Source organism: Heliangelus exortis, unplaced genomic scaffold, assembly GCF_036169615.1.
Source record: "Heliangelus exortis unplaced genomic scaffold, bHelExo1.hap1 Scaffold_94, whole genome shotgun sequence".
In the NCBI taxonomy this organism is placed as follows: Eukaryota; Metazoa; Chordata; class Aves; order Apodiformes; family Trochilidae; genus Heliangelus; species Heliangelus exortis.
Window position 1 is genome coordinate 32,780 of NW_027286010.1, and position 19,798 is coordinate 52,577.

General features: G+C 52.2%; 1 protein-coding gene across 1 annotated transcript; it reads left to right on the plus strand.

Annotated features, from left to right (window-relative positions):
- The first annotated feature begins 990 nt into the window (after window positions 1-990).
- On the plus strand, window positions 991-17,972 carry SENP1 (SUMO specific peptidase 1). The gene is given in 18 exon segments (XM_071732837.1): window positions 991-1,083; window positions 1,830-2,027; window positions 2,609-2,681; window positions 2,808-2,955; window positions 4,074-4,227; window positions 4,463-4,566; window positions 4,644-4,885; window positions 5,090-5,144; window positions 5,362-5,400; window positions 5,526-5,610; window positions 6,535-6,561; window positions 6,564-6,686; window positions 7,248-7,379; window positions 7,864-8,067; window positions 9,057-9,136; window positions 14,110-14,194; window positions 14,893-14,988; window positions 16,266-17,972. Coding segments are annotated over 17 exon segments (1,818 nt in total). The 5' UTR covers window positions 991-1,083; window positions 1,830-1,919; the 3' UTR covers window positions 16,329-17,972.
- The last annotated feature ends 1,826 nt before the right edge of the window (window positions 17,973-19,798 follow it).

Below are 19,798 nucleotides of genomic sequence, written 5' to 3' on the forward strand. Positions count from 1 at the left end.
TTACTGGGACCAGTCCGGAATGCTTACTGGGGACGGGCTGTCTGTAGTGGGACCAGTCTGCTCTCCTTACTGGGAACAATCTGTCCTTACTGGTACCAGTTTGCTTCCCTTACTGGGACCAGTCTGTCCTGCTTACTGGGGACTGTCCTGACTGGGACCAGTCTGTTCTCCTTACTCATTCCAGTCTGCCTCCCTTACTGGGACCAGTCTGTCCTCCTTACTGGTACCAGTTTGCTTCCCTTACTGGGACCAGTCTGTCTCCCCTGCTGGTTCCAGTCTGCTCTCCTTACTGGGACCAGTCCCGAGTGGTTACTGGGGACGGGATGTGTGTACTGGGACCAGCCTGTCCTCCTTACTGGGACCAGTTTGCCTCCCTTACTGGTACCAGTTCGCCTTCCTTACTGGTTCCAGTCTGTCCTCCTTACTGGTCCCAGTTTGTCTCCCTTACCGGTACCAGCCTCCTCTCCTTACTGGTTCCCGTCTGCACCCCCACTGGTTCCAGCTCTCCCCTCATACTGGTCCCAGTCCCATACTGGTCCCAGCACTGACCTGGGGGGGGTGCTCGGGGGTTCTGAGGGTGACCCCACCCCCACTGTACTGGGATGGGGTGGGTATACTGGGCTGTACTGGGCTGTACTGGGATGCTGTGGTGGCTATACTGGGCTGTACTGGGATGCTGTGGTGTCTGTACTGGTCTGTATTGGCCTGTACTGGTCTGTACTGGGATGGCTGTACTGGGATGCGGTGTTTGTACCGGTCTGTGTTGGGATGCCATGGTGTCTGTACTGGTCTGTACTGGGATGCTGTACTGGTCTGTACTGGTCTCGGTGCCTCTCGAGACCTCCGCGCCGCCAGGGGGCGCCTTCCCCTCCTTTCCCCTTCTCCCTCCTTCCCCCCCCCCAGCGCCCCCCTCCCCGTCCCTTCGTGTAACGTCACTTCCGGCTCCGCCGCTCCCCGCGCCCATTTCCGCTTCCGGCCGCCTCGTTGCCGGCAGCCGCCACCGAGCCCGGGAAAGGCGCGAGCGGGAAACTTCCGGTAGGAGCGGCGGAACCGAACCGAACCGAACGGAACCGAGTTGTGCCGGTGAGGGGATGCGGGACATACACACACACACAAACCCTCAACCTCCGCCTCTCCCCGCGGCTCCGGGCCGGCGGTGCCGCCTCAGGGCAGACCCGCGGGAGGCCTGGCTAGGCCGGTACCGCGCCCCCCCGGCCCGGTCCTTTTCCCGCCTCGGCCCGGTACCGCTCCCGCTCCCCCTCGGCCCGGTCCCGCTCCCTCCTCCTCTTGGTCCGGTACCGCTCCCAACCCCCCCCCCCCCCCCCCCCCTCCGGTACCGGTCCCTTTTCCCCCCCTCCCCCGGCCCTGTCCCGCTCCAACCCTCCCACCCCCTCGGTACCGAACACGTTCCCCTCCCCTCCCGGTACCGCTCCCGCCCCCTCGTCCCACTCCCTCTCCCCCGGTACCAAACCCGCTTCCCTCCCCCCGGTACCGCTCCGGCCTGGTCCCGGTCCCCCTCTCCTCGTCCCGCTCCCCCCCTTGTCCCGGTACCGTTCCCGCTCCTCCCCCCTGGTACCGGTCCCGCTTCCCGCCCTCCTCGGCCCGGTCCCGCTCCCTCCCCGGTACCAAACCCGCTCCCCCCCCTCCCCCCGGTACCGCTCCCGCTCCTCTCCCCTGGTACCGGTCCCGTTCCCCCCCCTTGCCCCGGCCCATTTCCCCCCCCCCGGTACCGCTCCTTCCCCTCCGGCCCGGTTCCGGTCCGTTTTGCCGCCTTCTCACAGTTCGTTCCCTGATCTTTTTCCCTCATTTTTTTTCCACCCCCCCCCCAGCTCTCCCGCCCGGTCCCGGTTCCTCCCCCCCGCCCGGGACCTCTCGGGGTTTTTTTTCCCTCTCGGATGCGATCCCGGAATTCCTGAGGAATGGAGCCCCGGGACGCGGCTCGGTCCAAACCCGGTTCCGGTTTTGGGGCTTTCCCGCCCCCCTCAGCCACGGCCCTGCGGGACCCCCCCAGCCAACCGGACACCAAAGTACGGGGGGACACACATCTCGGGGGTTTGGGAGGGAAAAATGGGGTGGGGGGCTCAGAGCAACTGGGGGGGGGGGGGCACCGAGAATTTGGGAATTATCAGGAATTTGGGGATCGGGAATTGGGGGGGCATTGGGAATTCGGGAGTGACATCAGGAATTTGGGAATTATCAGGAATTATCTGGGAGTTGTTAGGAATTTGGGCATCAGGAATTTGGGGGTTTTGGTTCCCTTTTCTCCGGGGGGGGGGGGGGAAGGGTCAAAGGGGAACTTGGAACCCCCGGGGGGGGGGGAAGTGCCTGGAAACACCTGGAATTGGGGAAGGAAAACCCAGGAAGCCCTCGGGTGGGGGGTGGGGGTGCGGTCCCAGTCCAGCCCCCCCCCTGGACCAGTTCAAACCAGCTTGGGGGAGGAGCTGGCGGAGCAGTTCCCCCCTGGGGCTGTTTTGTGGGGTCGGGGGGGGTCCCCCACTGATTTCTGGCTCTGCTGGGGGGGAACTGGAATTTTTTACCCCTCCCCCATGGGGTTTTCTCTCCCGGGGGGGGGCTCAGGGTTTAACCCTGGGCTCTTCCCTTTTCCCAGTTTTTCCCCTCCAAGCTCCGGGGTTTTTCCTGCCCTGCTGCCAACACCTCCTGTGCCCTAAACTACAGCCCAGGTAAGGACCCCCCCTCGTGTCCCCCTCCCCAAATATCAATTTTTGGGGCTGTTTTCTCCCCTCAGCTTGAGGAGGGAATTTGAGCTTTTTCCTGAATTTTCCTTTCTTTTTTCCCCCTCCCTGCAGAAATTCCCTCCCTGGAGAGCTCCAGCTCTGGGGGCTCCAGTGCCAATGGGCAGTGGAGGGGTTTGGGGGGGCCCCCCCTGGGCTCTGCCCCCCCCCAAAAACCCAGGCTGAGTCGTGGCTCTTACCTGGAAGCTCGGAAGAACCCCAGGTGGGTGCAGGAGCTTTGGGAGCTCTGAAAAATGGGGAATTTCACCCCAAAAACCCCTGAGGGGGGGGATACAAAGAGGGATTGGGGTGAGGAGGGGGCAGGGCCAGAGGGGGGAGGGGTGGTGTTTAAAATTCTGGGATCAGGGGATGGATAGGAAGGACCCTAAAGCCCCCCCCCTTGCCATGGGGACCTCTCCCCGCATTCCAGGGGGCTCCAATCCTCATCCCACCTGGAACATCCCCAGGGATGGGGCAGCCCCAGCCCCCCAAAGAATTCCTTCCATTTCCCCTTCTTCAGCTCCAAACCTTTCCCCCTCATCCCAGCCCTCCAAACCTTTTTTTTCCAAAGTCCCTTCCCAGTTTTCCTCCAGGCCCTGGATTGTTCTCCAAGGTCTCCTGGAGCCTTTTCCAGGTGTCCAACCCCATCCCTGGCTCCTGAGCTCTTCCTTTAGGAGCAGGACAAAGCCAAAGGGTTGAGCACTGAATCTGGGAGCAAAAACTCCTTCCCAGTGGCCCCCCGGTGCTGAAACCCTTGGAATTTTGAGCCTCTCCATGTTTTGGGATTTCCATATCCCCCTGGGAATCTGGGAGAGGAACATCCCACTATTTTTATTTTTTTTTCCCCATTTTTTTCCCCCTGTTTTCTGCCTGTGGTGCTGGAGCTGTTTTAGCAGCTGCTCCAAAACCTTTCCAGCCTGGTTGGGATCTTGGATCACTTCCCAAAATCCCCGTGGTGATGTTTTTTTGGAGGTTTTTTTGATTTTTTTTTTTTTTTTTTAAGGTTTTCTTGCAAAGGGGAAAAATCCCCTGGGAGGGGAGGAGGGGACAAAACAAACCCTGGGGTTCAGCCCTTTTGGGGGGTCCTGGCTGGGGTTTCCAGGCAGGGACTCCTCAGTGCCACCTCGTGGCATTTGGGGACACTTTCACTTTCAAATCAAATCCCAACAAATCCTTAAAAAATAAAATAATAATAATAAAAAAATCCCCAATTCCTGAGCTCGCTCAGCCCTGGGCTGAGGTTGGGGAGGGGAAAGAAGGAGCTGAGGGATTCAGAGGAGCCAAGGGGGGGAAATAAATGAGGTTTGTTTTTTTTTTTTTTTCCTTTTTTTCTCCCTGCAGCGGGACAGCCACCACTTTTGTGGGAAAATCCAACCACCATTCCCATGTTTCTGCTTTTCCCATCAAACCCCTCCAGAGCCCCTCCTGGAGCGGGCGCCGCAGCCTCCTCAGCCCCAAGAAAACCCCCAGGAGATTCATCAGCACAGCAGAGGAGGTGAAGGAAAAAACTCCTGCAGATCTTTTAGGGAATTTTTTTTGTTCCATTTGGGGGGAAAAAAAAAAAGCCCTGGAGGGGTTTGAAGCAGTGGGGTTTGCTCCTCTGCTCCCCTTGGTTGGGCTGAGGGTGGCTGCTGAGTTCCATCAGATCCCTCAAATCCCTGAAAATCCAGAAGTGCTATCCCTGGAATCCCTACCTCTGGAATTCCTTTTTCCTGGTTGTTTCCTTGCAGACTGTCCGGGAGGAGGAACGGGAGATCTACAGGCAGCTCCTCCAGATGGTGACAGGGAAACAATTTTCCACCTCCAAGCCTTCTTCCCTTTTCCCTTTCCACCTGTGAGTATGGAAAAAAAAAATCCCCTTCCCAGGCTCCCTGGGGGATCTGCCAGGAACTTATTTCCTTTTTTTCCCAGCTCCAGGTGTTCCAATTCCAGCAAAACTCTCCTCAAAGAAGCCCCCAGCAAGAACTCAAAGCTTTTTGAACCCCCCAGCCTTGCCCCTTCCCCCACAGCCACCTCCATCCTCCAGGAGCAGCCCCCACACAAACCCTCCCTCTACTCCCCCCCACTTTACCCTCCCAGTATCTTCCAGTCCAGGAACTCCGCAGCCCAGCAACAACAGGAAAATCCACCAGCAGCTAACACACAGTCTGAAGGTAAAAAAAAACCAAAAAACCAAAATACCCCAAACATCCAAAGTAAAACCCCTCAAAACCTCCAACTGTCTGTGGTCAACCTGGGCTTGGTGGGTTTTGGGTTTTGTTTTTTTTGTTTTTTCCCCCCTTCCCCAAATTCTGGGCTCCTGCAGCAGTTTGGTGATTGCCAGGCTAACAGCATCCACTAAATATTTCCTTTTTTAGGCTCTGATTCTGTCATTTTGCTCAAGGTCAAGGATTCCAGAACCCCAGCCCCCAGGTGAGAGGTTGGGAATGGGGCCCAGGAGTGCTTGGAGTTCCAGGGGGAGCTGAGGGTGGTTCTGAGGGATTCAGGGCTCTTCCCATCACTCCAGCAGGAGGCCTGTCCTCAAATTATACTTCAAAAAAAAATCAGTTTTCAGGCAATCATTTATTTTCCACTTTCAGGAGAATCCTCACCCCTTTTTTTTTTTTTTTTTTCCCCTCCCTTTTTCCAGCCTCCCCTTCTTCCAGGCAGAGCTGTGGATCAAAGAACTGTGAGTACATATTTTCTGCTCCTCCTTTATTCCCTTTGTGAGTGTTCAGGGGAGGAATAAAACCCCTGATTTCTTCTTATTGAATCTGTTTGGGGGATTTTTTTATTATTTTTTTGTTTTTTCAGGACCAGTGTCTACGATTCCAGAGCTCGGGAGAGGTGGAGACAAATTGAGGAGCAGAAAGCTTTGGCCCAGCAGCTGCAGAGCCAGGTAAAGGCAGAAGAATCTTTGCAGGTGAAATGTTGGAGTAGAAACATATTAGAAAGAAAAAAGAAAGCCTGAATTTGCCTTTTTTTTATGGGTCTGGGGGCTTTGTGGCTTCCCCCTTCCCCTGGCAGAGCTTTTGGGAGTATTGGGATTGGGGGGATGGGGGGGAAACATTCCCAGTCTGTGCTGATCCTGCTTGAGGGACCTGGACAAACTGGATCAGGGGTTGAAGGGCAATAAAATGAGGTCTAAAAAGGCCAAAAACGGGGTCCTGAACCTTGGTCACAACGACCCCAGGCAGCCCTGGGAAGGAGCTGGGGGTGTTGGGTGGTACCTGAGCCAAGAAGGGAACCCCCAGCTTGGGCTCCTTCTCCCTGGGAGAAGGACATGGAAGTTCTGGAATTCACAGAAGGATCTGGAGAGCAATTCCCATGAGGAGAGGCTGAGGGAATTGGGAATATTTCCTGTAGGGAAGAGGAGGCTCCACCACCCTCAAGCCATGAGCCCTGTGGCTGCTCCCATTTTTTTTTTTTTTTGAGAGGTCCCATTTTCCCAAAGGGAAGTTTGAGGCACATTCCTGACCCCTGGGGAATTCCAAGGGCTTTTTCCATGGAGCTGCTTCCCAGCAGGGACCTCCCTGCACCTCTCCTGAGGGTTGGGGTTCATCCTCTCCACTTTTCCTGATGGAATTTTCCCACTTTTCCAGCCCATTCCCATCTCCTGGGATCCCAACCACCCCTCCCAGCTCTGCCCTTCCTGAGGGTTCCCTCCATCCCAGGTTGTTGTAAAATCCAGGTGGGATGAGGCACTTTGGGATGTGCTCCAGAGATGGGGGGGATACAGATCTGGATTTTTGGGGGGGATTTTGAAACTTGGGGACCTCAGGGGCCTTTTCCTGGGGGTGGTGCTGAGTCCCTTCTCCCCCAGAGGCTGCAGGAACACTCAGTGCAGGATTTGTGGTGGATTTAAATCTCCGGGTGCCTCTGGAAAAGGAAATCCCTGTGACTGTTGTCCCTGAGGAGAAGGAGGAGGATGGGAAAGCTGCAGAGAGTGAAGAGGAATTCCCTGAAATCACTGAGGTGAGGGGGGAGATGGAGCTTGTGTGGGTGTCTGGGTCTGTGTCTGCTTTCTGGGAGGATCTTCCTACTCAGAGGAGACAAAAGGGTCCAACAGGAACTAAAAGCTCAGCCTGGAGTTGGGTCCAATAAGAACCAAAACCTCAATGTGGGTTTGAGTTCAGAAGGTGCCAAAATCTCAGCCTGGAGTTGAGTCCAAGAGGAACCAAATCTCGGCCTGGAGTTGGGTCCAACAAGAACCAAAAACTCAACCTGGGGTTGGGTTCAATAAGAACCAAAACCTGAATTTGGGTTTGAGTCCAACAGGAACCAAAAGCTTAGCCTGGAGTTGGGTCCAGTAGGAACCAAACCTCAATTTGTGTTTGAGTCCAACAGGAACCAAAACCTCAACCTGGAGTTGGATCCAGCAGGACCCCACAGCTCAACCTGGGGTTGGAGACAAAAACTCAACCTGGAGTTGGGTCCAGCAGGAGCCAAAGCTCAGCCTGGGCTTGGTTCTGCTTTTTGAGGTGGGAACACCGGGCAAGAGGAGCAGGAATTCCCTTCCCTGTGTCCTTCCTGCAGGAAATGGAGAAGGAAATCAAGCAGGTGTTCCGGGGAGGGAACCAGGACGAGGTGCTGAGCGAAGCTTTCCGTCTGACCATCACCAGGAAGGACATCCAGACCCTCAACAACCTCAACTGGCTCAATGATGAGGTCAGCAGCCACCTGGGGAGACCCTAAATGGTTTTTTCTTTGTTTCAAGTAGCTTAAAGTGACCAAAATAACCTGGAAAAAAAAAGCCAGAGGAAAGGGGAGAGCTCTGCTCTCTGGAGCAGCTCAGCCCTGGGCTTGGAGCAGCCCCTTGGGCATCCTGGAGAGAGTTTGGGGGGGGAACTGTGGCCACCAGGAACCCCCAAAATAGAAATTTTCCAGCTGGAAAGCTGCATTCCTAAATTTCTCTGCCCTTCTGAAGGTTTGAAGGCTGAGCTGGTGGAATGTTCCCCAGGGAACAGGTTGGGACAAACCCAATTTGGGAGCAGAGGATTGCTCCATAAGTGTTCAACCTCTCCAATCCTTCCTGGGGTTTTTGTTTTTTGGTTTTTTTTGTTTTTTTTTTTTTTTTTTTTTTGTTTTTTTTTGTTTTTTGTTTTGTTTTGTTTTGTTTTTTTGGTTTTTTTTTTGTTTTGTTTTTTGCCAGATCATTAATTTCTACATGAATTTGCTGATGGAGAGGAGCAAAGAGAAGGGGTTACCTACAGTCCATGCCTTCAACACTTTCTTCTTCACCAAATTGAAAACAGCTGGCTACCAGGCAGTCAAGAGGTGGACAAAAAAAGTGGATATCTTCTCTGTGGATCTTCTCCTGGTTCCCATCCACCTGGGAGTCCACTGGTGCCTGGCGGTGAGTCCTGAGATTCCTCCCAGCAGGGCTGGAGGAGCTGCCCCTGCAAGAAGTTTGGGGCTTTGGAGGGAGGAGGTTGGGGAAAAATTGGAGTTTGGGGCTGAAATTGAAGGCTGGGGTGAAGAAAAAGGGGGGGGCTACAACTCCTGGTTGGAGTTTAGGGGAAGTAAAAGGATTTGTGCAGCTCCTAGGTGGAGTTTAGGTGGAGTAAAAGGATTTTGGAAGTTCCTGGGTGGAGCTTAGGAGGAGTAAAAGGATTGGTGGAGATCCTGGGTGGAGTTTAGGTGGAGTGAAAGGGTGGCTGCAGCTCTTGGGTGGAGTTTTGTTGGAGTAAAAATCTTTATGCAGGTCCTGAGTGTGGTTTAGGTGGAGTAAAAGGATTTTGGAAGTTCCTGGGTGGAGTAAAAGGATTTTTGAAGGTCCTGGGAAGAGTTTAGGTGGAGTAAAAGGATTTGAGGAGATCCTGGGTGGAGTTTAGGAGGAGTAAAAGGATTTGTGGAGATCCTGGGTGTGGTTTAGGTGGAGTAAAAGGATTTTGGAAGCTTCTGGGTGTGGTTTAGATGGAGTAAAAATCGTTGTGCAGCTCCTGATAGGAGTTTAGGTGGAGTAAAAGGATTTCTGCAGCGCCTGGGTGGAGTAAAAGGATTTGTGGAGCTCCTGGGTGTGGTTTAGGTGGAGCAAAAGGTTCCCAGGGTGTCTTTGAGCACTCAGCTCCCTCCAGGCCTTCTCTCTCCAGGGGGATTTTGTTTCCCCCTTCCCCCAGACTCCTTCAGAGCCTCTGCCAGGGGATGGGGGGGGAGGGATTCAGGTGTCAGATACCACCCCTGGCTCCTGCCTCCCCCCTCCTCTTCTTCCTCCCTTGTCCTGGTCCCTCAGGAGCAGCAGCAGCTCCTCAAAACTTCCCCCCATGGGGCTCCTGGCTTGAGGGTTACAAGCTGTGACTTTCTGGGGTCCTTGGGCTGTGTTTGAGTGAATTTCTCTCTGTGCAGGTTGTGGATTTCAGGAAAAAAACCATCACTTATTATGACTCCATGGGTGGGATCAACAGTGAAGCCTGCAGGATATTGCTGTGAGTAAAATAACTTCTGAGTTGTACCTCTGTGGAAAAAAACCCTAAAACATAACAAATCAGACCATCAGACCTCTTCTTTTCCTCTGGAACAAATCTTCTGTGGGAATGTTCCCTTTCTGGGGGCTGAAAGGAGGATCCAGAGGAACTTCTTGGTTGTTCCACTCTGTGTGGGGCCACCAGAGTCCCAAAGCTGCTCCCAGAGAGCATTCAGGGCTCCACCTCTTCCCAGAAAATCCCTCAGCAAGGCTGCTGTCACCTCCTTGGGGACATTTGGCTTTCAGACCTTTTCTTTGAAGGATCATCAGGCTTGAGGAGTCCTTGGGCATCATTTCCAGGAGGACAGGATGGCTTCTGGGCCCCTGAAGGTCCTTCTCTTCTGCAGCTACTTGAAGAAATAGGATCTCTTGGTCCCTCCTTCTTCCAGGTGGGATTTTTTCCTGCCTGTGGCAAAATTCAGCCCTTTGTTTTCAAGGAAGAGCTTCTGGAGAGTGTGGTGGTGTAGGGAGGGTGCAGGATCTTGGCTCCAGGCTGTGGGGAAGGTTTGTAGAGGTCTCTTTTCCCTCCTGAGTTTCTCCAGGGGGTTGTTACACACCCTCCAAACCAGAGCAGGAGGCAAATTTTTTTTTTCCCACCCTGAGCTGCTCTCCAAAAGGGGATGGAGCTCTTGTGGTGCTTCCAGGTCAACCCCAGACCTCTTCTCCTATATTTGGAAGGTGCTCCTGAGTGGAATGTGATAAAAATGATCTCCCTGGGCAGGGATGGAAAAAAAACCAAAACAACCCAAGTTTTTTTTTAAGGTCCCTGGGTCAGGGAGGGCCCTGAGGGTGACAGAAATCAGATGGCAATGGATTGGTGACCCCGGGGTCATCCATCAGTTCTGTTTCTCATTTTCTGCTTTGCTCCAAGACCAACTTAGGAATCTGATCCAGAGGCTTCTGGCACGAAGCTGAGGCTCTCAGGGGAGGTGTCACTCCTCCTGTCCAGGAATGTGAAGGCTGATGAAGGCAGACAGCAGAAAAATGCCATTTCCAGGCTGGTTAGCACCTTGGGTTTTCCAGTTCAGGTGCTCTGCAGCCTCCCAGCACTGGGTTCATTGCAAGAATTCCTTTTAAGAGCTGTAAAAAAAAAAAAAACCAAACTTGTCTCCCTCCTCCATGGGGCTCTGTGTTGGTTAAAAGAGAGGAAAATGATCAAATCCTTGGAAATGGCTCAGAGCAGGGTCTCTTCAAGTCCCTTTTTGGCTTTTGTGCCTCTTTGGTGGAGGAAGGGGTGAGTGGGAGCTGCTGAGTGGGGCAGGGATGGTTTGGGGTGAAACCAACTCCTGTCAGCTGGAATTTCTTTGATTCTATGAAAAAAAAAATAGAAAAAACCCAAAAAAACCTCCCAACAAACCCAGGGACAATGAAGCAGCTGGGAGGAAAGGAAGGGGGAGCTGGGAATGTGCTGCAGGTCAGATCCTTGGAGCTGCTGGCAGGGAGCAGCAGAGGCCAGGAGGGGTTTTTTTTTTTTTGGCCAAGCAGTGAGTGTTGCCCTGGAGGTAATGTTTTTCCCTCTTGTTTCCTTTTAGGAGGCTTTTATTGGTTGAATGCAGTGGGAGGATCACACCGGGAAGAGGGGACCCAGGTCCTATTCATGGTTAGTGACCCTTTCATGCTTTCAATCTTTAGAGCTTCCTAAAGGTGTGGAGAGTGTCCTGCTTTAGCCAGGCTTGACAGAAGAGGGAAACTGAGGCACAGGAAAAGGCCAGGGCCACTGGTTGGGTTAGGAGTGAGCAAAGGGCTCTGGATTTTTGTGCTCACAGAGCTTTGTTTGGGTGTTTTGGGCTTTGACCCAGCTGAGGTGGGAGACCTGGAGGGGATTTTGAGCCTCTGGATTTCTGAGCTTTTTCCATGGGAAATGCAGCAGTGGGGGGGCTCAGCCCTGCTGGGAGGGGCTGAGTTTTGGAGCAGCCCTAACCCAAAGTGTTCAGAGGAGTTGAAAAGGGGATTTGAGTGCAGGAGGAGGACATCTCAGGGGGGGGAGAGAGCAGAAAAATTGAGTGCCCCCTCTGGAACCTCCTTATCTGCTCCTCACCTTGCCCTGCCCTTTCCTCCAGGCTTCTCAGACATTTAGCAGTGAGCTGTGGAGTTGATTTCAACAATTCCCTCAGGGACCTGCTCAGGTTTTTGTGTGTTTTGTGTGTGTGTAGAAGGCTGAAAAATCCCCTTTCAGCTTTAGGAACCTGAGCTCTGAAGCTCCCAGCGTTTGAGGAGCAGCTCGGGCACGTTGGGGTTTGACCAGCTTGGAAATGTGAGGTCTTCAGGCTTTTTCTCCTTGAGGTCCTACCCAAATTCCTCAAGTTAAGTTCTGCCTCTTGAAGCTGTGACAGTTTTAAAGGCATTTTCTTCCAGTCCCCACCCAAGAGGTGGCACCAGACCCCCCCCCCCCCCCCATTTCTTAGCCAGGGACTGGTGTGATTCTTCCACAACTTCTCTGCTGGGCACTGATCTCAGGTTGGGTTTTTGGAAGCTGCTTTGAAGAAACCACCCAGGTGACAGTCACAGCTCCACCACCCCCCCATCAGGGGTTATTTCCTCACTTTTCTAGAAAAAGGCTCCAAATTCCCTGCTTGGTTTGCACCTCTCAGCTCTTGGTGGCAGTCACAGCTAAAACCCAGCTCTGAAAGCACCTTTGTTGCTTGAAGCTTCAGCTCTTTGGAAGCTCCACAAGTTCCTTCCCTGTCTGCCAGACAACTCTGCTCCCCAAATGCCCCAAATTTGTGTCTGTAAACCCTGTTCCTTCTCCTGCATCATCCTTTTATTTATCCCTAGCTCTCACAGACTGAGCTGTGAGCAGTTTGTGTGCTACTTTTATTATTTTTTTTTTCTTCAGGTAGTAATGACCAGGGTGACTTTTTGATTGTGTTTTTTTTTTCTTTAAATTTGGAAAGAGTTCCTTTTTAATTAATGAACATTTTCCCCCTGTCTGGTCCCTTCCTCCACCTTCCCCTTTGCTTTGAACTTTTGTTTTTTGGAGCTTTACCTCCTGCTGATCCCATCTTGTCCAAGCTGCAGCTGAGTCCCAAGAGCTTCCCAAGAGCAATTACAGCTCCGAGCTGGATGCTCACTCCCAGCTAATGAAGGCAGAGAAAAAATGCTTGTCTGGGCCTGACCTGGTCTTGGGGAGACTTTCAGGAGGCAGAGTCCCCTTCTTTGCAGTCTTTCATCCAGCTAAAACCCATTTCTTGCTGTTCTGTTTTGGTTTTTTTTTTAATTTTTTTGGTTTTTCTTTAGAGACCAGCTCACTAGGCTAGGGCTGGACCTGCTGGCTGCTTCTGCTGCCCCTTTGACTTAGTTCAGCAGCCTTGGGGGGGGTTTCAGGTGCTCCTCAATCCAGCAGAGTTTTCTTGGGGTGATTCTTTAAAGTTAAGACAGAGAAAAATCCCCTGACTGGCAGCAGCTTGGAGCCTCCATCTTCTCAGCTTGCCTCTGGCTCACGTTGCCCCCTCCACCTTTTGGTGTTTACTGACAGCAAGATGTCATTTAGCCAAGGCTTTGGGGATCAAATTTCCAAAAAATGGCACCATCTCCCCTTGGTGGCAGCCAAACCTTCCTTCTTTACCCTGCCAGGTGCCCTCCTGACCCCTCTATTTCCAGCCAGCACCATTTCAGCCTTTGCTTTTCCTCTCCAAACTTCCTGCAGTGCCTGGGGGGCTCCTCAGGCTGATTGGAGAAGATGCCAAACACCCAGGAAGGTTCCCTGGATCTTCCTGGGCCTTTTGGGAAGCAAGAGGAGCACAAGGTGTCTGCAAAACTGGTTTGCACTGGGAGACAGCAGAGGAGGAATTTTTAGGGCCATTAGGAGAATCTTGGTCCCATTGCATCATCTGTTTGAGCTCCTTCAAGTCCTCCTTGGTGTCTGTGGCCTTTCCAAGCTCCACTTTTTCCACTTCCCAGGGAAAGGAATGGTTCAGGATGTTCATATCCACCAAGGAACACAGTTAGGTCTGGGTAGAGTTCCTAAATTGTTCAAGGAGGCAGGAGTAAAAAAAAAAAAATTAAAGAAAAGCCCTTTCTGTTCTTCCAGTGCTGGAATTGAGGCCAAATTGGTGGAGAGGTGATGGGTCAGATCCTGGGAGTTTTGCTGGTTCTCTGGTTCTGGGAACTGAAGTGGTTCTGGCTCTGCTGGGAGCTCTTTGAGATCCCACCAGATGCTGGTGCTCCCTACCTGACCCAATCCCTGGAGCAACAGCTCAGGAGAGGCCCCTGGGGGGGCTTTTCCCAGGCTTCTCACCCTCCCACCCCCAAGCCTCGGGTTTTATTTGCAAAAATCAGGGTGATCCCCTCTGGTCTGCCTTTCCTGGAAAGCACCTGCTGGCTGTGGTGAGAAGAAATTGAAAATCCAGAAGGGAAGAGAAACCTTGAAAAGCTCCAGGAGAACATTGGGCACTGCAGCTGAACCCACCACCCCCTGGAGAGGAGCTTCCTGGTGGTTTTTTTTGGGTTTTTTTGGATGCTTTACACACAGGGGGATTGTTCCAGAGCTGCTGGGATGCTGTTCAGGTTTTGCCATGTTTGCTTCTCTCTCCCTTGGTGCCAGGGAAGGTCCCCAAGCAGCGAGGGGCCCTGGCTCTGCAGCTTTCCCGCTGCCATCAGTCACTCTCCCATGAATTAGGTTTGTTTCTCCTTGGTTTATTTGTGGTTTTGCCTCTCTGGCTTGGCAGGTACTTTTTTTGGATGAGTTCTTAACTTCTCCTTGGTCCTTCTATCCCTGCCTCAAAGCCTGGGTCTATAGAGAGCCCCTTTTTTATTTATTTTTTAATTATTTTTTTTTAAATGGTCAATCCTGAGACGAAAAATATTGGATTTCCCATCTTGCATTAACTCTGCAAACATGTGGAGAGGACATCTTAGGTAAACTGACATCCAGTGGTCCTGGCTGGCTTCCCTCCTTCCTCTAAATGAGCTTTCCTTGTTCTCCTGTCCCTCCAGGCAATATTTAAAACAGGAAAGTCTGGACAAGAAAAGGAAAGAGTTGGACACCAATGGCTGGGCCTTGCTCAGTAAGAAGAGCCAGGTAGGTCTGGAGGGTCTCTCTTGGGCTTTGCTTTTCTTCCTGGTTGGTTTTCCATTTTTCCTGGTGACTCCAGATGGTGGCCAAATCCCAGATCTTGTGGCCAGGCTGCTTTGTTATCCCACCTGGGAGCAGAAGGGGATTTCTGAGCCCTGCTGCCACCTCCATGCCTGCTGCCACCCTCTTGTCTTCTGCTGGCATTGCAGCCCTGGAATCATCAAATCCTGGGATGATTTGGGTTGCTGGGACCTTAAAGCCTCCCCAGTGCCACCCCCCTGCCATGGGGACACCTCCCCCCAGCCCAGGGGGCTCCAAACCCCATCCCAACCTTCAGCACCTCCAGGGATGGGGCAGCCACAGCTTCTGGGGACACCCAGGGGCTCCCCCCCCTCCCAGGGAAGAATTTCTCCCTCATCTCCAACCTCAAGCTCCCCTCGGACACTTTCAAGCTGTTCCCCCTCCTCCCATCCCTCCAGGGCCTCATCCCAAATCCATCCCCAACATTCCTGGAGGTGCCTCCTGGAGGTGTCTGAGGGTACTTGAGGTGCTGGAAGTTGCTCCAAGGTCTCCCCACACTCTACCTCCTTATGTTTTATTTGAGGAGGTTCCTTCCCTTGGAGCTTTCCATCTTTAGAAGGTGGGAAGTGGGGAAGTGGCTCCTATGGGAAGCAGCAGTTGGGTTTTGTGTCCTTGTTTTTCAGGAGATCCCTCAGCAGATGAATGGCAGTGACTGTGGGATGTTTGCCTGCAAATATGCTGACTGCATCACCAAAGACAAACCCATCAACTTCACCCAGGTAACCCCCCCCCCTGCCCCTCCTGCTCAGGGATAACCCCTGAGCCTTATTGGGGCAAATCCTTTTTGGCCTCTTTTCTCTGGGGGATTTAAAGTGTCCCCCTCCCCCCCCCCCAGCTCATGGTGCTGCTCCTCAGAGTGAAGTGACCCAAAGCATCATTTTGGTTCTTCTCATCCTGCAAAATTCAGAGAAACCCAGAAAGTTCTTGTGGAGCTGGGGGAGAATTTGGGGAGGGGGAAAAGGGGACACACAGACCCTGAGGGTCACGGAATGTGGGGCTGGAAGGGACCTCAAGGAAGTTCCCATAGAACTGGGGGAGAATTTGGGGAGGGGGAAAAGGGTGGGAGGACACACAGCCTGAGGGTCACAGAATGTGGGGCTGGAAGGGACCTCAAAGTTCTTGTAGAGCTGGGAGAGAATCTGGGGAGGGGGAAAAGGGCAGGACAGACCCTGACCTCAAAGAAGTTCTTGTAGAGTTGGGAGGGATTTGGGGAGGGGGAATAGGGGACACACAGACCCTGAGGGTCACAATGTGGGGCTGGAAGGGACCTCAAGGAAGTTCCCATAGAGCTGGGAGAGGGACACACACACAGCCACCCCCACCCATCCCAAGGGGTTGGAAGGGACCTCAAGGAAGTTCCTATAGAGCTGGGGGGGAATTTGGGGAGGGGGAAAAGGGGGAGACAGACTCCAAACTGGAGCCAGGATTCCAGGGGGGGTCTCCCAGGGCAGAGCAGAACCTCCCTGGATCTGCTGGACACACTTTTCCTGATGCCCCCCAGGCCACCCTTGGCCACCAGGACCCATTCCTGACCCCTGGGGAATTTCCTCCTTGGGGACACATGGAGAAAATTCCAAATTGTTCCTTGTGAGCCATCCTGGGGGTCCCTGAGCCATCCTGGGGGCTCCTCTTGTGCTCAGATCCCTGGGGCAGGACCCCACTTCAGCTCCCAGACCCCTTCCAGATCCCAGTTAATGGAATGGAATGGAACCAGCAGCTTGAATTTTAGTGCTATTGATCCTCACCAACCTCCCTCCCACTTTGGGAATATTTTCCTGCTAATTATTTTTTTGAAATGAAAAAAAAATAAAAAAATCCTCAGAGCTTCGGGATCTCATCCCCTGTCCCCTTCCCTAAGAAATTCCCCCCAGGAGAGGCCCCATCTTCCAAAGCTGCTCCCAGGGGACCAGAGGAGGGGCTGCCCAGTTCCTGCTCCACACTGATGGGGTTTTTTTCCCCTTTTTTTCCTCTTCTTTTCCCCTCTCCCCCCCCAAAGCAACACATGCCCTACTTCCGCAAGCGGATGGCCTGGGAGATTCTCCATCGGAAGCTCCTCTGATGCTGGGAAGGGCCAGGAGCTGCTTTTCCATCACCAGATTGTAGCAGAAGTGCCCAGATTTTCCCATTCCTTCAGCTGCCCGGGAGGCTTCAGGCAAAGCCCCAGAAACCTCCTCTCCTTCGGGTTTCATTTGGGATAAAAACTCCACTCATGGACCAAGGCACAACAGGAACCTTCAGAAGCACATTTGTCATCCCCCCCTTTTTTAATTTTCTTTTTTTTTGGGTGGGTTTGGACTCCAAAACCTTTTCACCAGCAATTTTTCAGGTGCTGAGACTTGAGGGGGAACTTTGAGGAACTTTCTTTTGGATTTTTGGGGTTTTTTTTTTTTTTTTTTCCTTTTTGCTCCCACCTTTGAGCTGATGGTGTGACTTGGAGGGGGGGGAGGCTGAATTCCAGGGGAGGGGAAGACACTTTGGGCTCTGGATACTCTTTGCTCTGAGTCAGTTGAGAAAAAAAACCTCATTTTTGGGGTGGGTTTAAGGGGGGTTTTATCTAGAGGAACATTTTTTTTTCTGTGTTATCTCTCAGCCAGCATCTCCTCACCCATCCCAAACTCTGCCCTCATCTTAAATTTATAACCTTGGCATCCCAGATGGGGCCTTTGGAGAAACCCCCTGATATCCAGGAGGAGCTGGAGGATCCCTGGAAATAATTCCTTGAACTTTGTTCAAGTTCTACTTTTTACAGAGTTTTTCTCTCCCTGCAAGAATTTCCCAATTTTTTCACCTCAGCTCTTGACGGAACTCAGAAATTCAGGTACCAAACCCTGGAGCAGAGCTGATGCACCCTTGAATGGTTTTGTAGATAACTTAGAAATTATTTCTCTGTGGTTTTTGGGTTTGTTTTTTTAATTTTATTTTATTTCTGGAGTGACAAAGAACAAAACTTCTGTGTGCATTGGGCTGGCTCTGGGATTTCCTCTGCCCCAGCTTCCCCTCCTCGCAGGAGCTCCAGAGTTTTTTTATCACCTTTGTCCTGGCTCCCAGGGGCTGAACAGGAAAAATCCCTCCCCTTATTTTCTTTTAACTTTTCAGTCAGATTTTGCTCATTTTTTACCCCGGGGGTGATGCTGGGTTCCAGGTTGTCAGAACCTTTTCCAAAGGGACCTCTGAAGACGTGCAGCTCCAGGACGAGCCGTGGCCCCCTCCCTCCTGCCTGAAGTGTTCAGAAGCACTTAAACCCTAAAAAAAAACACACAAAAAAAACATTTTGGGGGCTGCTTCTGAATTTTTTGCCTCCTCCAGGCTCCTTCCTTGGCCTCGGGTGGGGCCATGCTGATGCTTGCAGATGGTTTAATTTATTCTCACCGGCTCCTCGTGTACAGAAACCTTTTTATTTTTTTCTTGCCCAGTCCAAGTCAAGAAACAACGTCCACTTTTTGTATTTTTTGTCTCCAGAGACAGGAGGGATATTTTCTACACTTTTTTTCTCAACCTGCAAGCTGGAGTTTTGTACAAAAAATTCCCCCCTTTTGCCTCCCATTTTCTTCACCCCCCCCCTCTCCCCAAGGTCGTGGTGTTTGTAGCTTGGTTTGTAGCCTTCCCTCTCCCCTCTGGGTGTTTTCTACTTCATTTATTACCTTTTTTTCTATCTTTTACTGCAAGTAAAGAGCTGAGGAAAACAAAACCAAAAAAAAAAGAATTAATCCTTTCTCTCTTTTTTTTATTTTTTTTATTTTTTTTTTTTCTCTCATCTGTTGGGATTCTCAGGAACTGCCCAAACCTTGCTGTGAAGTTTCAGGGCCTGGAGTTGAAATAAATCCTTGGGGTGCTCCTAATTTTGGGGGGTTTTAGCCCAATTTAATGGGTGAAAACATTTTAGGGGCTTCGGGGGAGATTCTGCTCCTCCAGTAGCAGCTTCCCCCCAGGAGCTTGGGGCTGAAAGAGCTTCTTACAATGAAGCAAAATCAACAACTTGGGGTTTTTTTTGGCTCTTTCCTCCTCAAAAAAAACCAAAAACCCAGGAGGGCAGAGACTGCTCCTCTCAAAGGCTTCTTGTGCCTGGGGACCCTGAGGAGGCTCCCACCTCCTCCCTGCCCTCCGTGGCCACCAAAAATGCATTCAGCTTTTATTCCTCCTTTTTTTTTTTTTTTTTTTTTTTTTGCCTTATTAATAGAATAAATCATCTCCTCCAGGACTGTGGGGATTTTCAGGTCATATTGACTTTTTTTTTTTTTTTTTTTTTTTTTTTTTTTTTTAACTTTTCTTGGATCCTGATTCCTAGACAGGAGTAATTTCATTTTTTTTAATTTTTTAATTTTATTTTTTTTTTGGCCCCTTCTTTCCAAAAAAGCCACTGGAGAACGTCCCAAAGTCCCCACTCTCCTACCCCACCACTCAATGCTCCATTCAGCTCTTCCCAAAGCTCTGCCTGGAATTTTTGGGCTTTATTCCATACTTCCAGAACCTTCCTCCTGCCCTCCCCTTTCTTGGGGGGCAGGGGAGGGGGGGAGGTTTTTCCACGTCCTCCTGGGGTGTTTTGGGGGGGTTTGGGCCATGAGCTGCAGGTAAAAACATTCCAGATTTTTCTGGGATAGAGTTGGGTTTGGGAGCTCCTGCAGGTGAGGTGGCATCTGCCCTGGGGACGCCCCTGTCCCCCCCCCCAAAAAAAAACAAAACAGGGGGGAACCAAGAGTTGGAGCTGTGGAAGCTTTGGGTTCGGGGATGTCCCCAGCCTGGGGGCTGAGCTTGTCCCTGGCCAGCACCAAAGTGTCCCCAAGGTCCTGGGGAGTTGGGGACGTCCTGAGGGGGTTGGGGACACCTGGGATATTTGGGGACATTGGAGCTTCCTGACCAAATCTTTGGGTTTTGTGGGTGCTGACCCCCACCCATCCCCCAGGGGGGGCCCTTTGGCTCCCAGCCCCCCCCGGACTGGTTCCCAGTGGGGACCTGGATTTGGGGGGACACACACACAGGTGACCTTGTTTTTTGGGGTGGGGGGTTGCACTTTGGGGGGGGGGGGGATGATGTATTTTGGGGGCAGGGGATGCATTTGGGGGGGAATGATTTATTTTTGGAGTTTTTGCCTCCTGGGGGGTGTTGGACTCTGAGCCCCCAAATTTGAGGGGGGGGGGGAGAAATTTTTATTGATCTCTGCGGTGGGGTTTGGGTGCCCCCATCCCACTGGGGGTGTTCCAGGGGTTTATTTGAAGGGGTTTGTGCTTTGGGTCAAATTCTTAGTGTTTAAGGAGGGGGTGGGGGTTGACCCCCACATCCTCTTCCCGCCCCCATCTTTTATTTTAGGGAGGGGGGAGGGAATTTTAGCAGCCCCCCCAAACCCCCCCCCTCAGAACTGAGCACCCTGAGGACCTCTGCGTGCCTCAGTTTCCCCTCTTACCCCCCCCAAGAGCTGGAAACAGTGTGACCCCCCCCCCCCAAAAAAAAAAACAAAAAACACCCCCCCCCCTGCAGACTTTTCCTCCCCAAATCCCAGGGTGGGGGCTGCACACTTCATCAACACCCCTGACT